This window comes from Styela clava, chromosome 1 (genome assembly GCF_964204865.1).
Source record: "Styela clava chromosome 1, kaStyClav1.hap1.2, whole genome shotgun sequence".
Taxonomy (NCBI): Eukaryota; Metazoa; Chordata; class Ascidiacea; order Stolidobranchia; family Styelidae; genus Styela; species Styela clava.
Window position 1 is genome coordinate 22,862,219 of NC_135250.1, and position 15,558 is coordinate 22,877,776.

At 35.3% G+C, this 15,558-nt stretch overlaps 1 protein-coding gene across 2 annotated transcripts in view; it reads right to left on the reverse strand.

Moving 5' to 3' along the window:
- Window positions 1-449: 449 nt before the first annotated feature.
- The window catches only part of LOC120342502 (afadin-like), a 53,160-nt gene continuing 38,051 nt past the window's right edge, over window positions 450-15,558 (reverse strand). Inside the window, exons 25-41 of one of the 2 annotated variants that reach the window (XM_078112079.1) lie at window positions 15,160-15,503; window positions 13,399-13,478; window positions 13,113-13,205; window positions 12,780-12,904; window positions 12,009-12,198; window positions 11,413-11,556; window positions 10,983-11,155; window positions 10,396-10,486; window positions 9,755-9,862; window positions 9,037-9,110; window positions 8,512-8,938; window positions 8,362-8,433; window positions 5,616-5,687; window positions 4,149-4,327; window positions 3,655-3,751; window positions 2,580-2,764; window positions 450-2,054 (exon numbers count right to left, since the gene is read on the reverse strand). In XM_078112079.1, the coding sequence (XP_077968205.1) occupies window positions 1,892-2,054; window positions 2,580-2,764; window positions 3,655-3,751; window positions 4,149-4,327; window positions 5,616-5,687; window positions 8,362-8,433; window positions 8,512-8,938; window positions 9,037-9,110; window positions 9,755-9,862; window positions 10,396-10,486; window positions 10,983-11,155; window positions 11,413-11,556; window positions 12,009-12,198; window positions 12,780-12,904; window positions 13,113-13,205; window positions 13,399-13,478; window positions 15,160-15,503 (2,617 nt within the window). In that variant the 3' untranslated portion in view covers window positions 450-1,891. The remainder of the gene's footprint in view (window positions 2,055-2,579; window positions 2,765-3,654; window positions 3,752-4,148; window positions 4,328-5,615; window positions 5,688-8,361; window positions 8,434-8,511; window positions 8,939-9,036; window positions 9,111-9,754; window positions 9,863-10,395; window positions 10,487-10,982; window positions 11,156-11,412; window positions 11,557-12,008; window positions 12,199-12,779; window positions 12,905-13,112; window positions 13,206-13,398; window positions 13,479-15,159; window positions 15,504-15,558) is intronic. The other variant, XM_039411362.2, reaches the window with a different exon arrangement.

Here is a 15,558-nt window from a genome sequence, read left to right on the forward strand (position 1 = left end):
GAAATGAATTCAATTTTGCCGAATGTTGCGCTGCGTGAACGATTTTTGATCTATACTGTATATCAATTGCATCAATGTTCATAGCCAGACAACTCGTTTCATAAGTCCAATTCCAAATTCTTCGCAAATACCATTCCAGGCCGCCCGCTTTAATGTTTGAATTTATATATTTTTCAGAGAACTCTGACACCACAAAAACTTGTAACAATAGCGCTATGGTAAAATCCCATATTTCTACAGATTCGCTAGCAATCCCGCAAACAATGAAATGCATGTATTGCCGCATTTGTGGAAGCATCACGAGCTGAAGCAGGCCACAAATGACATATCGTGCAATGGATTCGATATTCTGAATCTGCAATCCCCTAGTCTTAACTCAACCATAAAAAATAACTGTTTGCACACTACTAGACCCTCAACCGCCCTCAAACGAGAAAAAACAACCAGTATACAAAATTTCATGTATTCAGTCCAACGCTGCGATATCAAAAACTACTACAGAACAGGGCGAGTGAAATCCATCCATGTTAAAGAATCGTAAATTATCAATGCATTGAAAAACCCAACTTAAGATAGCAAAATCACCCACTAAATTCAAGCAAAATATAACGCCCATTTACAAATCAAACTAAAATGTGAGCAATTGATGTCAGAAGGGTAAAAACAAAAAATAAGACCTATTTAAGTAAATATACCATGTACAAATATAAAGTTACCACAATGAGTAGATGAAAAACTATATATATGAAAATCATAAATCGGTGGTTATAAAGGAATTGATAAGAGAGTACCAGGCATTACTATGATGTAGTTTGTGCTCCTCGAAGTTGAGTTGTTTATAAATCAAGGAAAAAAACATTCATCTGATGACACTTCAGTGATTTTTTTCAAAGACAAATATGTAGGACAAAATATTGAAGTTTAAATTAACCATATTCAAGCTTTGTAGCCAAAGTTGAATTGTAACTAAGGGAAAACATGATCAGAAATGGGCAAATGATTAGCGACGTTTGAATTGAGAACTATTTGGTAAAAAAAATTGACATTGCCTATAATAATGTGTTAGGCCCTATTAAACTGATCAGACAATAATGGGAAATAAGCTAAATAACAAAACCACCAAGCAATTTAAACACAGCATAGCTACCAACTTAGATCAGTTCACAAATAAAATCAATGAACAACTAAATAATCTAATTAATCTGTTTGAGAATCGATAATTGAACATATAGATCAACCAGTCAATACAAGAATAAATGCGTAATATAAATGAAAATTAAAAAAAAAAATTCAAGATTTTTCAGCTCAGTTTAATAATCCCCCTCATTACAGAACTTCGTGCATTTGGGTAACAATAATCATTTCACATCTGAAAAGGCATTATATAAGAAAGAACATTTATATAATAAGGTATTTTTATGTTCACAAACATATATTTCCACAGAAATAATTCATCCGCATGTTTCTGCAGTACAATAAAAAAACGCATGTACAGCCCAATTTTTTTCTCATCTCGGAATAATCAAATGTAAATAAAACTCAGCACCAATGATAACAAAGAAAATCAATCTACAATAGAGTAAACCCCAATCCTTTTGAATCTGCGTTTTGACGAAGGGCTTTTCCATTTGCTTTCAAAATAAAGGCTATCCATCCAATTTACTGCATATTCTTTAAACAAGAAAGTTCTTGTGTTATCCTTCACTATAGATTACCAGTGATTCTTTGTCATTCATGACAAGATTAATGTGTTGCAACTCGTTAACCATAAATTGAAATAAGACGAACAACCTGTTGTTTTAATATTCATGTGACTCCGTACAGTTATACAAAGTGACGAAGCACAAAAACGATTGTAAAAATGATTGCAGACATTTTCATTTCAAAGAAATTACGACATTTGACTTTTTCTTAAATTGCTTTCGATTTCCAGAAGTTTCTTTGATGCTTTTGGTTTCTCCAGCGGGCTGTTTTGACCTTGTGAGAAAAGACGTTGTCTGTCTTTGAATGTCAGGTAAGATGGTTCTTGTTGTCTTCTTTTCATTGATTGTTCTCTATAAAATTTAAAAATTAGAACTGATATCCATTTGTATAACGTTCTATATAAATAAACATGAATTTTAAAACATTTCTGGAAAAATTTTGCTGTTAAAGATTCAAAAAGAATTTTGATAAAGTATTTGAAACGGTGAATACAGAAGTTATCCTACCCTACTCATATTGAGTAGACCTTGAGTCAGTTACTCGACCAAGTCACTTTTATCTAAGTCTCGAAAGTGACTTTTAAGTGACTTTTAAGCAAAGACACTAGTACTCAACTAACCAAGGGATATGATTTGAAATTTGAAGATGATATTTATATTATAGAGTCTTTCAAATAGCAAAAGTCATTTAGTGATATAAAATTTATGAAGAGTAATATCACATTGCAAAATTGTACAACACCATACAATACCGGTTTCACAATTATAAAGCTTGACAATAGAGTAGATCAGTCTAGTCATCATCGTTGACTTTACCTTCGACCCATTTTAAAAAAATTTCAGAAACAAATTTCTCAAAGAATTCGGTTCTCTTACCGCTTTATTTCAGCTTCTCTTCGATCACGTGGATCCCGGTATCGTTCTTGAGCTCCAATTACGCCTGGGTTCCTGTGGGAGCTGACGTAATTGTTGGGACTTCGAGAACTGTGAGACGATGTCGGTGAAGTTGCAGACACATTATAGTTTGATGCAGAAATGTAAGAGTTGTTTGGCATTTCATTCTAATAAAAAATAATATTTATTAATATTATTAACTAAAAATAATCTAGATAACACTATTTTACATATGGATTTCTCACAGAGTAAAATGTTAAACCATAGTTCAGGTCCAAGTAAAAATTTGGGTGTAGATGTTATATTTAATAAATATGTAAATTAGAAGTGATTATGTTCGAAGGTTAGTTAAGGATCAACCTATGTATGATGTAATAAAGTGGGCAGGCTATATTGAAAGATGACCGTTCTTCCGCAACATAACTGTCTAGAACTGGCATGGACAAACTACGGCCCACGGGCCAAATCCAGCCCGTTGGGTAATTCAATCAGTCCCGCCTGCTGCTGCCACAAGCAAACTAAACTTTGATATTGTAGTTAAAAATAGCACAAGGAATTTTTTGACACTTTTGCTTTAGTGACACTGTAAATATTATTTATAAAAAAATATAAAACATCAAAATAGATGTTCTTGGTGCTTGGTTCTTGGCAAGGGCTGGATAGGATAGGAATTACACATTCATACTGGTGGTGAGGAAAGTCGATAAGACGGCTTAATCACATGGCAAAATACGGCCTCTCGTCCGATTACCATTTCATGTCGGTTATGAGATTAGTAAGTTATTTGTTTTCCGAAGGCTTTGACTTTGATGTGGAGGAAACACTAACCGACCAGCGGTCAAGTAAACCACCCTACGGGACAAGCAGTCCATAACTATCACCACATAAAGTTCAAACATACGAGCCCACACAGGGTAATCAGAGGTGCAGTGGCGAGCGTATTCCTAACTATTAGCATGATGCGCAACACCGCAGAGATGGATCTAATTGGTACAATACATAAACAAATTCCCAATTTTGAATCAAACTACATTCACTTTGATGTGAACAAAGTTACCTTAGTATCAGGAAGATGATCTGTTTTCCCAAGGAAATAACCATCCGATACAGGTCTTGGTCCTCTGTCAACATGTTGCCTCATTACCGGTTTGTTCCTGTTTAAACAAGTTGACAAATATTTTCATACTTAAAAGCGGTATAATTTAACTCTAATCTCAATTCTCTTGAAAATTTTTAATTTGGGGATAATTTCCATCGTGTTTCATTGAAGTCATTTTGTTATCAGAATCTAGTTTTCGTAGGTTTAGAAATGTTCATAAATTCCTGCTACAATTTCAATTTTGTTACAAAGTCATTTCTCAATATATCTTACATCTGTTTGTTTTATATATATCAGTGTTTAAGTTTTTTAATCAATAAATTCTCTTGCAATTTAAAAATTTTTGAGATTTTATGAACATTTCATGTATATACACATGGATAATGTAGAATTTCGTATAGTCACATTCTATTATATGTGCACGGTAGACAAAAATCATTTTAAAGACCAACCTTTCAGTCACAGATTGGTACGGAGTTGCAGATGTTGACGTATGTCTTCCATACACAGATGCAGCACCATATGCAGAAGGCCGACTGAATTTTGGGAAGTTACTCGGTTTTCCTTGACTCAATTGTTTCTCGAGTAATTCTCTCTCTGCTTCCTCTCTTTCATCTTCATCAGTAGGACGCTGAGAATAAAAATTCAAGATAAAAAGATTGCCTGAATCTATTCAACTGCAAATGCACGCCACAAATATGAACATTTCTTGAAGGATGCACGACGCTCCACACAGCTACTTTATTTAATGTTCTACAATAAAAATTGTGAAAGAATGTAATTATGAAGATCGGCGAGTAATAAAAGGAAATGATTTTAATTCAGTATTTTTAGTTGATAAAAATATTCAAAAATTTGCTACCAATGAATGAAACTGGGTTTCCCAAAAAAACTTGGTTTTTGCTGTTCAGGCTATTTGAAAATAAAATGTAAGTAAATTTTAAGAAAAACTCTGAAAAAGCAAATAAAAAAATTGTATTTCATTTGTAGACTTTTCAATCAAAGTATCAATTACTTAATGTCAAGCATAATTTAGTACTCGTGAATACTTGAACTATACTATACAAATTCTTGTGATATACAATCTATGCAAGATATTCTACAGATTTAGACAAGTTATGAGAGTTTATAGGTAAAAAAGAGGATTGAATGACAAAGAGTGCAAATTATACTTCTTCCAATTCTGTGGGGAAAAAAACCTGATATTTCTATTTTTGGAATACAAATATTTTACTGTGATTTTACTTTAATTTGCAATTTCAGTATTGACATTATGATTTTGATGTACAAAGATGAAAATACAAATCTAGTCAAGTAGTAAACTTGCAACAATTTGTATATTTGTCAGACTAATCTAGGCAGAATTACAGTCACCAGACCTGCATAATCCGCATGCTATACAATAAGCACAGAAAGAGATGATTATCTTGAATTAATTAAAGCAAATCGTTGAAGACACTGAACAATGATGGATAAAAACCTAATTCAATATAATAATTAAACCAATGACCTCAAGAATAGAAAAGATAGCTAAAATAGGGTGGTTGGTGTTCTGAAAGATTTAAGCTCATATCACATATCTTCTACTAAGAGCCACATCGAGAACTTAATTTAGCGATGTGAGGTGAGGAAAGTTTGGTAGTATATCGTCCATGTTCTTGTTTAACGCTTCATGTGCAGAAAAGAATTGCCGATTCAAAGTACGCATCGAAGAATTTGGCAACAAAATTGTTTATTTTGATTCTTGTATAAATTGGCACAGATTTCACAAACATTACTGAAATGAAAACAGATTGAAACAATAATAGATTGTTAGCTTCGACTACCATCTACTTTTCTGAGGAAGCCAATTATCGGAAGCAAATTACAGCAAGCTCTACATTCTACACTACATGATCTACAATCACATCATTATATACCATTCGTCTTTCTCGTCTTCGTTTTTGTTCATTTTCGAATCGTAGGGCACGGAGTCGTGCTTCACGTTCCGCCTTTAGTCGGAAAATGTTATTTGTTAATATCAAGATGTTTTATTTCTACTTCCCGTTGAAATTTCTTTGTATTGACAATGCATGTTGTCACATTTTTTTTTTCAAATAACTTTGATTTATTCCAAAATTGATGTCGAAAAATCTTCCTTTTTTATATTGACCTACTTTTCAGGATTCAAGGATTAACTCAAGTATTTATATCAAAATTCAGGCAATAGTAGTTGAGAGTTGCAATATAAAATTAACTATACTGTATTTCCAGAATAAAAATTTGACCTATTTTTTTTTTTGAATGCCAAGAACTCAATCAAGATGTTAGAGCAGTCTGGACTCCAGACTTCCCAGGCAAATACACACAGCATATGAAAATGGAATCATTACATACGGATAAAAAATAATGATTTGTTAGACGCAGGGATGGCCAATTCGAATAAAGTATTCGAATGTATTCGAATATCTCGTCATTCGAATATCGGAATTCACGTTCATAAGAATATCGGATATTTGTGTGACGTCACACATTTTCGACGCCGCTTTCAAGACGTTTCCGTTGAATGAAAACATCCTCGATAGAAACTTGCGCGTGCTTGTTTTCATCACTCATCAGCGTAACGTGTTATTTAGGCCCGCAAACGCCTTTACGATTGTGTTATTTTCTCTAAAACGAAAATTTTCCACAAATTTGTTCCACGATAACGATAACATTTATTTTATTTTTGTACGCGCACGGAATTGTGAATCTGGTAAATACGTTCATCGGCGGCGAGTTTCTAAAGACAACGCAACTTTTTGATTGAAAAGCGGCAATTTAAAATACTAAAAATAAAACCGTAAACAACATAAGTTTTATTGAGGCCCGCGAAAATTTAAAAAACGCTTTTCCAGGCAGTGAAAATCGCAAAATTTCGTGTGCACACATTATGTTTGGTCGCCGTTTAGAAACATACCGTCACTAATTGAGGGCGGGATTTGCTTGATTATCCATTACTTTAATATGCCGTCAAATATTTTCGGGTTAACACGATACAAGGTTTGAAACGCGACTTTTTCCCTGGGTGTGAGGATGTATATAATATAATTAATCTAAAGTATATTCAATCAATTTTATTGTGATGAAATAAATTTTACTCTTAGCATTTCGATCGAGCGGAGTCACTGTTAACGAGTACATCTAAATATTTGCCGAATTCGCAAAATACGGATAAAAACAATATTTAATCGGACAGTTTACCTCACGTTTTTATTTTTATGGCCGCGGATTGCAATGGTATATAAGAGTGGTGAGAATATTATTTTGTCGACGCAACCGCAGGTTAAATTGAAGACCATTAAATTAATAAGAGAAAGATATTTTAAATATGCCCGTGTCGGTCACGAATTCATCACTTTGCACAACAGAAAAATATATATTCGTTGTTATATTATTTGTTGTAAAAGTCGACTCTTTTAACAGGTGGCATAATCGCGGCGATGAATATGTTCTTTTAATTTACTGCTAAACTTTATATGTATATTCATTGTATGAAATTAATTATTCTCTACACTTAACAGGATTTTATATAATTATTTGAGATTTTTCTAACGGCGATAACGAGTTGGCAAGATTGCAAAAATACATATTAAAATTAAATACATCAAGCAGTTTATCTTGTAAAAGCAGTTTATCTTGTAATTTTAGGTCACAGATTGCCGTGGACCGAATAGAAATGTTTTTTTTTTTTACTAAGAAGAAGCAACCGCGAAAGATATTTTAGAATCTTGTATTTGTCATGGATTGAATATTTTACGTAACAGAATGATCATTATACGCTGACAAGACGGCCCTTTCAACGAGCGCGGAATCGCGGTGGGTGTTACAGGCGGCAATGAGAATTTCCGATTTCGAAAATCCTGGCTGCGCGCTGGCAGTGGTGGTCATCTATTCTCTACTAATTTATTTCTAACTCCAAACACAACAATATGTTACACATAATAACAATATGGTTCACATAAATTTATATACAAATATACTGGTAGGTAGTAGAATACTCTAGGCTTAAATATTAGAAATTTTAAAGGCAATTATCTGAATACAAGTAGTATTTTTGTCAATAGACTATTATCGTAATATCATGGTACCAATGATCGAAAGCGTCAGACAACTCCTTGGCTATCTTTTCATATGGTCATTTGTACAAAGTGAATAAATTTAATAAACTGACTGTGTCACAAGTTGCTATTATTTTTTATTAATAGCTATAAACTATCAATTACTTTGTGTACATATACTGTTGGTCTGTGGCTTCATTCTGATATTTCTATTGAAGCTTATTTCCTAATTTACTGGGTTTTAATCAACTAAACAAAAATGTGTTATTTTTGATTTTAGAATGTATTCGGAATTCCAGATTCGAAAACATTATTTTAGAATGTATTCGGAATAGTTTAGTATTCGGAAATGGCCATCCCTGGTTAGACGATATCATATTTTTAACGTCACACGACCTGGAAGGAAAGGGCACTTTCTTCATTAATGGTCCAGCCTTGTTCATTGATAAATATTATATAGACAAAGTGAAATGAATCACATTTACTGCCATTTACTAGAAATTTACCAAACCGACTGGTCCCTTTATGTTTATATATGGACAAATATTGAATATTAGTGAAGTTGGATAGTCATCATTTCATTTACCTGTATGTCTTGCCTTGCCTTTGCATGTGCATCCCTTTCACTCCGCAATCTTTCTAATTCATTTTCTCTCTCCTAAAAAAATAGGACAGGCGTTATAGAACTAACTCCTTTTTGTACTATTTGTAGAAAACTTTATTATCATGTATTTACTTTTTGTCGTTCTTCTCTTTCCATCCTTTCCCTTTCTTCAAAAGCTCTTTGCCTTCGCTGTTTTTCTTCCTCCTCTCTTTCCCAGCGCATTCTCTCTTCTTGAGCTTGTTGTCTTCTGTCCTGTTCTCTCCTTTCCATTTCCTCAAATTGCCTTTTTTCTTCTTCTCTCCTGTATCTCTCTCCTTCCATCAATCTTTTTTCTTCTTCCCTTCTGAATCTCTCTTCTTCAATTTGCCTTTTTTCTATTTCTCTTCTATGTCTCTCTTCTTCATATTGTCTTCTTTCTTCTTCCCGTCTTGCCATTTCTTCTTCATAGCGACGTTGTTCTTCTTCATGTTTCTGTCTCTCTTCATCCATTCTTATTTGTTCCTCTTTCTCACGAATTCTTTCTTGTTCTTCAAACTGTCTTTCTCGTTGGAGTCTTTCCCTAAAAAGAAAGATTCAAATATAGGTTTACCAAATATTCTGCCGATAGATGAGATGTAAGGAATAACATGCTCATAAATAACGATGATGATAGTTTACCGTAACTGTCGTTCTTTTTCTTCTTCCTCTTTACGTTCCCTCTCAAGCTGCCTTCTCCTTTCTCTCTCTTCCTCCTTAAAAGAGAGAAAGCATGAAGTATACTCTGATTTAAAGTGTTCTCCAAATTCCAATTCCCAGAATCTGGAATCCCTCAACCTCTGGTCAAGGGAGTCTTAAGTCAAGTTAGAGGGTACTCCCGAAGTATGTGAACCAAGATGGCAGACACCGTAATATAGTATGTGTACCAGGTTAGGCCATAATTTCAGTTACAAATACTACCGGAGTCACTTGGCTAGTCCCCGAACTCACAATAGAACTAAAATAAGGGAAATTGGAATAAAACCCTAACCTGGTACACATACTATGTTCCGTTCTCCGCCAACTTGGTTCACATACTTCGAGAGTACCAGTTCAAGTACCATCAAATTGTCACTACTGTTTTAAGTCACAAGTGAATCCGAATCATAGTGAATGATTAGTTATAAATATGAGTCACATTTACACTTGGAGCTTCCATTTTGCGTTGAACCAATGCTTCTTGGAAACTTAACTATGTATCGACAACATTTCCCTTTGCACCAACCCGCCCTATTTCGAGTCACTGCTGCAACGAGCTTGCGAATTTCAAACTCAAGTCTGTCTGGCAGTCGGGTCAATGGCGGGTTAGTTACAACTTGATCCAGTTTTTTACATCTGGTAAACCACAAGTGCTACTTACACGACGGAACGTTTCTTCTTCATCTCTTTGAGCATCTACTTGTTCAGCATGATCATCCTGCATTCGAATCAACCGATCTCGATCAGGTCTGTCTGGTACGTCGTAACCCTAAAGACAATCAAAGAATGATAATTATATCCAAGATAGTAACACCGATTTATCAAGATGTGTGTCGAATAATTGTCCCCAAAAAGACCGACTAACTACTTCAAGACTTTGTGTAATAAGTAAAAACTAAGCCAGCATTTGCTAGTGCGTAATGTAAAACTATGGATCTATATAATTTCTAAAGCCCTTAGAACTTCAGTCGACATTGGACACCCATAATATTCTTTACTTCTGAGTGAGTGCAAATGACCTTACTTGGTTGGCAAATTCCCTCAATAAAGTAACCACTTATACACACAAAGTTTCACAATATTATTCCAAAGGACTTGGAAATTATCATCAAAATGTGTCAGAAAAATTTTTTTTTCTTCTTGAAATTACTTTATTATGTCTAATATGGCTAATTTTGAATGAATTCGTAATGTTCCATGTTCCATCAATTTTGTAGATTCGATTCAACATCATTCGTACTTATAAGCACAGTGAGGTAAATATTATGTATTGCATTTGAGTGAATATAAAGAGAGACCTACCTCATCCGAGAGATCTTCATCTGAGAATATTCTTCTGTTTTCCTCTTCAACTCTTCGTTGAAATTCTCTCTCTTGTAGTAGGTTGTTTAGTCTGAATATAGAAATGTACAATTGTTCACCAATACGAGTAAAATAGTAAGACAACCTAAACACCTGGATTCATACTCGTTGTCCTTCTTGTTAGAAACAATCGCTTTTCTATCCAATCAATGAATCAGATTTACAATACTCAAAAGAAAAAGTCACTAAAAATCTTTTCAAAACTTTTTCAAATCTTATCCTACTGGGTCCAATATTTCACGGTAATTTCGTCTTTTTCAACCCATGAGCACTTTTCTGTATGACATTCGGTACAATTTTTTTAAATATCATATGATATTCGATACTATTCTTTCCGCCATTGGCTAGAATTTTGCTGGCATTGTGGAGACCATAATAGTCACCTGATCTTCGATATAACTTCCACTATATTAAGCCACTACCCATTCGTATCAGAAATAAACAGAAAATGACCATTTATCAAAGCATTGAAAGTGAATAAGTGATATAAAATAAGTGTGACAATTCCAGTCAAATCTGGAACTAACCGGTTTTTCTCCAGAGCAGAGAGCGAATCAATTTTTGCTGATAATTCATCAATTTCCTCATCACGTAAAGCATTGAGTTGTTCTTGAACAGCTTTCTGTTTAGAATCAGCGTCCCATGTTGGTCCAGATTTGAAATGACGAGGCAAAGTGGAAGATTTTGATTTGTCGGTTTTCTAAGGTGAATATTTAAAAAAACATTTAGCACATTTGGACAGAAAAAGAGATTTTAAGTAGAGTCACTTGACCAAAAAACATTCAACATAAAAGTTTCTGAATAATATAGAAATGACAAGATGGCTTCATCATTTGGGCTACAACATCTTTCAAAAAGGAAAGAAAATAAATAAAACAAAACAAATATGCCATTGTGCCGCTCTAAGAAGCATTATACCAATAAGATTCCTCGTTATTATAGATATAAAATAATTACCTGTGTTGGAGCAACTCTTGCAACCTCTGGTTGTCTTTCAACTGATCTACCCATGGTATGAGACGATCCTTTAGGTGAAGGAGATTTAGTATCGGGCTTGCGATATCCTTTTGGTGATGGTTGTACATAACTTCTAGGCGAATCCTGAGTAAGAAACAAGAAATTTTTTTTTTTATAAAATCACGAAATCGAAAAGAAATTAAAAAATATATATTTGGAGGGTCAAAACTAAATAATCGACTATTTAGAAGCCACGAAGCGATATGGAATATCGAATTCATTGTAATATGGGGCAATGCAGAAGTCAATGTATAATTACTATAATTGAATTTGTAAATGCAGGAAAGTTTAGAAAAACAGTGATTTGAGTGATTTTCTATTTTTCCCAATTTGCAGAAATTTTTGTCGTTTGGTTGTTCAATTGCCTAAAGCGCTAACTATTGGTAATAAACGAAAGTGTTATGAATTATTCTTGAAATCTAGCTAAAACCGGGACAAAAGTCAAATCTGTTACATTATAGACAATTCTTGTGTAATCAGTTGCTGGCACATGTTTGGCCATACATAACGAAAAATATTGTGAAAACAAAATTTACCTTTTGAGAAGTAGGGAGCTCTGGACTTTTGGCTATGGGTGAAACTGGGGGTGGGGTTGGCGGAGGTGGCAACTGGAGTTCGTAGTTGGGGTTGTCGATAGAACGTTGTGCTGACCCCATGTGACGTGATCTTGATAAGTTTTCTGCTGCTGATTTGCCAGGTGGAGAAAACTTGGATTTTTCTTGTTGTCTGTATTGATAGAAAAACATGATCAAATAAAATAAAATGCGTTCATGGCGTGAATCTAATTATTTTGAATGCATACATTCGAATGCTTTCGAGGCAGACATAATCTGACAAGCAGGTAGGGGACCAGGATCTCCGGTTATGGTTGAGGCCCGCACTCAAGCAACCGATTTCCATCAATAGAAACTTGAGGAACTTTAACGACAGCGCGATTCAGTAAGTGAGCAGATTGTCAAAAAGGCCAGTTCATTTTGAGCGCAGCGCGTTTTGCAAACGTACTCGTGTGACTGATATACGGTGGCTAAAAATGTAAAAAATGACGTTCACTGGAATCCCTAAAAATTCTCCAGTTTTTGGAAGATCGAGACAAATGACGACTTCTCGTGCAGAAGGTACTGTTCTTGGAATTTCAATTTTCAACTTGTTTGGCGAGAAAACGGCGATAAGTTGTGGAAAAAATGGAAATTTAGAGTGACAGGATAATCTACGAGAAAACTTTCATCCACATTGATCCAGCCATGATATTGGAACTGCCATTATGACTAGCTGTCAAGCACGAAATTTTTTTTTCGAATAATGATTACCTGGGACTAACATGTCCTGTGATAAGATTTTCTACTTGTTTTCTGCGATTCTGTTCGTCACCTGTTGTATTACGAGGATCGGGAGATGTTGCTGCATTCAGAGCAGATGATGACTTGGCACGATTCTATGTCATAAAATATACTAAAATTAAGGTTTTATTGATTAGTTGTATTTTTTATATATGATTCAAGTTTTCTCATAATGATTTATATACGATTCAAGTTTTTTTCATTCCTATCCTATCTGTGCCTATTTGCTGCACAATACATCAATCGTAAAAGATTTGAAAATCAAAACAAGCCCATAAATATCGAATTTTTCCAAGAACATACTCTCTGATAAGTAGTCTGTGCTCTTTTTGCTTCCCATGTCTTCTGCCAGTCAGCTAGCGCTTTCGATTTGGATTGGTCATGTTCAGGTGCATGCTAGGATGTAAATGCGACGAAAAAAAATTTAAAACTGTCGAAAACTCTCCTTAGGGAAACCGGTGTGACAATTTAATCATGATTACTTCAAAAATAATAATCAAATATTGCACTTTGATATATACTAAAATCCCAAATTTGTGAATGAATTCATCAATACTCTTTTTAAATCATATTCAGAAAATTAAATTACCTGTAAATTTCCCATAGATGCTGCGGCTCTTGGTGATGAATTTGTTATTCTTGTTGTGGGATGTTTAACGTCTTCGGCATCTAAAAATATAACAAGGATGCCTGAAATGTAATGGCAAAAAAAGCTACGGGGGATATTCATAACTCAATTAAAAATAAACTATCAGTCTATCACTAGAAATGCGTAATCAATTTATGGGCTATGCCTGGTAAACAGATAATGCAAGTGTATTTATACTTGAGGAAAACTCCTATGACACACCCGTAATTTACATATCGACATTCGACACAGCATTTGAGCCTTCCTGAAATACATTACCTCTGCCAAGTTTAGCTCTATATTCTCTATATCTCGGAGTATAACGAGCGATCGAGTAATTGACACCAGCGTCGCTATGTATTGATGACGGAGACTTTTTAGTGGGTGATACTTGAGAAGTTCGATAAGGACGAAGATTAATTCCTGTGGTAGCAGTCGGAACACCATATTCCGACTGGGTACCAGACAAATGACTTTGATCAAAGTTTGAGTACGTGAACGAGCTTGTTCGAGAGCGAGGTCCACTCTCACTATTTTGCTTCAAAAATGGATCGTCCGGTTGTTTAATGTCTTCGTATTTTTGTATAATTGTCGACGCTGGTCGAGCTTTTAGTACTTTCACAGGTTCTTTTGCTGGGATGTGGCGACGTGGCGGCAATAATCCCCTAAGTCTAGCTTGTTCTACCCTAGCATGTCGATCTCTCGATTCCGCCTGGGTGATGAGATCTTTCATATCAACAGACGAATTTGATCTTCTTAAGGTTGAGAACCCTCTATAATCAGATCCAACTGATGAGGAACGAGTCGTTCCAGATTTGTACGCAGATGCGCTTCGAGTGCGAGAGCGTCCAGTTCGTGTGAGAGTATGTTGCTCTTGCCTTGCTTTTTTATCTCTCTCTTCAGCTTGCTCAATGAAATTTTTGAGCAGAGCATCTGCTCTAAATTTTGTTGAAGGTTTGTTAACTTGTGCGGATTTCGTACCAACGTCGTTTAATGATGAATTTGAGCTTTCTTTGTCTTCAGCATTCTGAGGGCTCCTTTGGGCCGCGAACTTTCTTCGGCGAAGAGATCGAGGCATCGTAGAATACGAAGATACTCTGTGATAACTGTCTAAATCCGCATTTTCCTCCTCTTGTCCATATGTTGGTGGCACATCTTCTTGTACAGTCGGTGATTCGGGCGTTGTTTTAACATACGCTGTATCATTATCAACTGGAGAACTTGAACGATAATAACTGTCAAAACTCAAAGATTGAAAATCGCTCACTGGTTCGCTGTTCTTTAGTCGATCTCTTGGTTCAGATTTTATTCTTGGACTGAAAGCGGAATTTGGTGATCTGTTTAAGGTTCCGTTAGTTAGCATCGTCACTGATTGAAAACCGCTGTCGGATGTAGTGCTGGACGCGACTGAATGACCAGAAGGTGATTTCTGCCATTCGAATGATGATTCTGGGTTAATTTTATCGCTTATGACAAAATCATTTTCCAGAGATGAAGTGTTTGGTGCGATATATGCACGAGGAATTGTGTTCCGATTCACAGTGTTCAGCCTGTCGTGACTGTATGAAGAATAAGCGGAAGATCTTCCATAACTCTCCAATGACGGTGACAAATGAGTTGACGTCATGGTATAATAAAATATACACTAACAGTACATAATAAGAAAATCTAAAAAATAATGTCACACAACCTATCATGAAAGTGTAAAATAAAGTAACATACTTAGCTGTGAAGTTGACTTATTAATTGGCGATTTCCGACGATTAGGATAATGCGAAGCGGGCCTTTGTTGGCTTGACATTGGCTTAGTAGGATGCGTTCGTGTCTCGACATTGGCATATGGAGGTTCGTTGTCCTGTTGGAAACCTTGCTGGTGCAAGGCAAAGCCATCACTTTTAGGGCGGGGCTGGTGTTGCTGGTGTCCACCTGGACGTCTGTGCGTCACCGGAGCTCGTTCTTGTTGTGGAGAAGGATCCAAAAGCGGGCTAAGTCCATGGAAGAGAGCAGCTTTTTTGGCCACAGTTAATGTCACAATCTGGCCTGTTCTAGTCATGATTTCTGCGGCCCTGAACAACAAAACAGGTATAATTCGAACAAATGAAGTGAAAACGCTCGTTTATA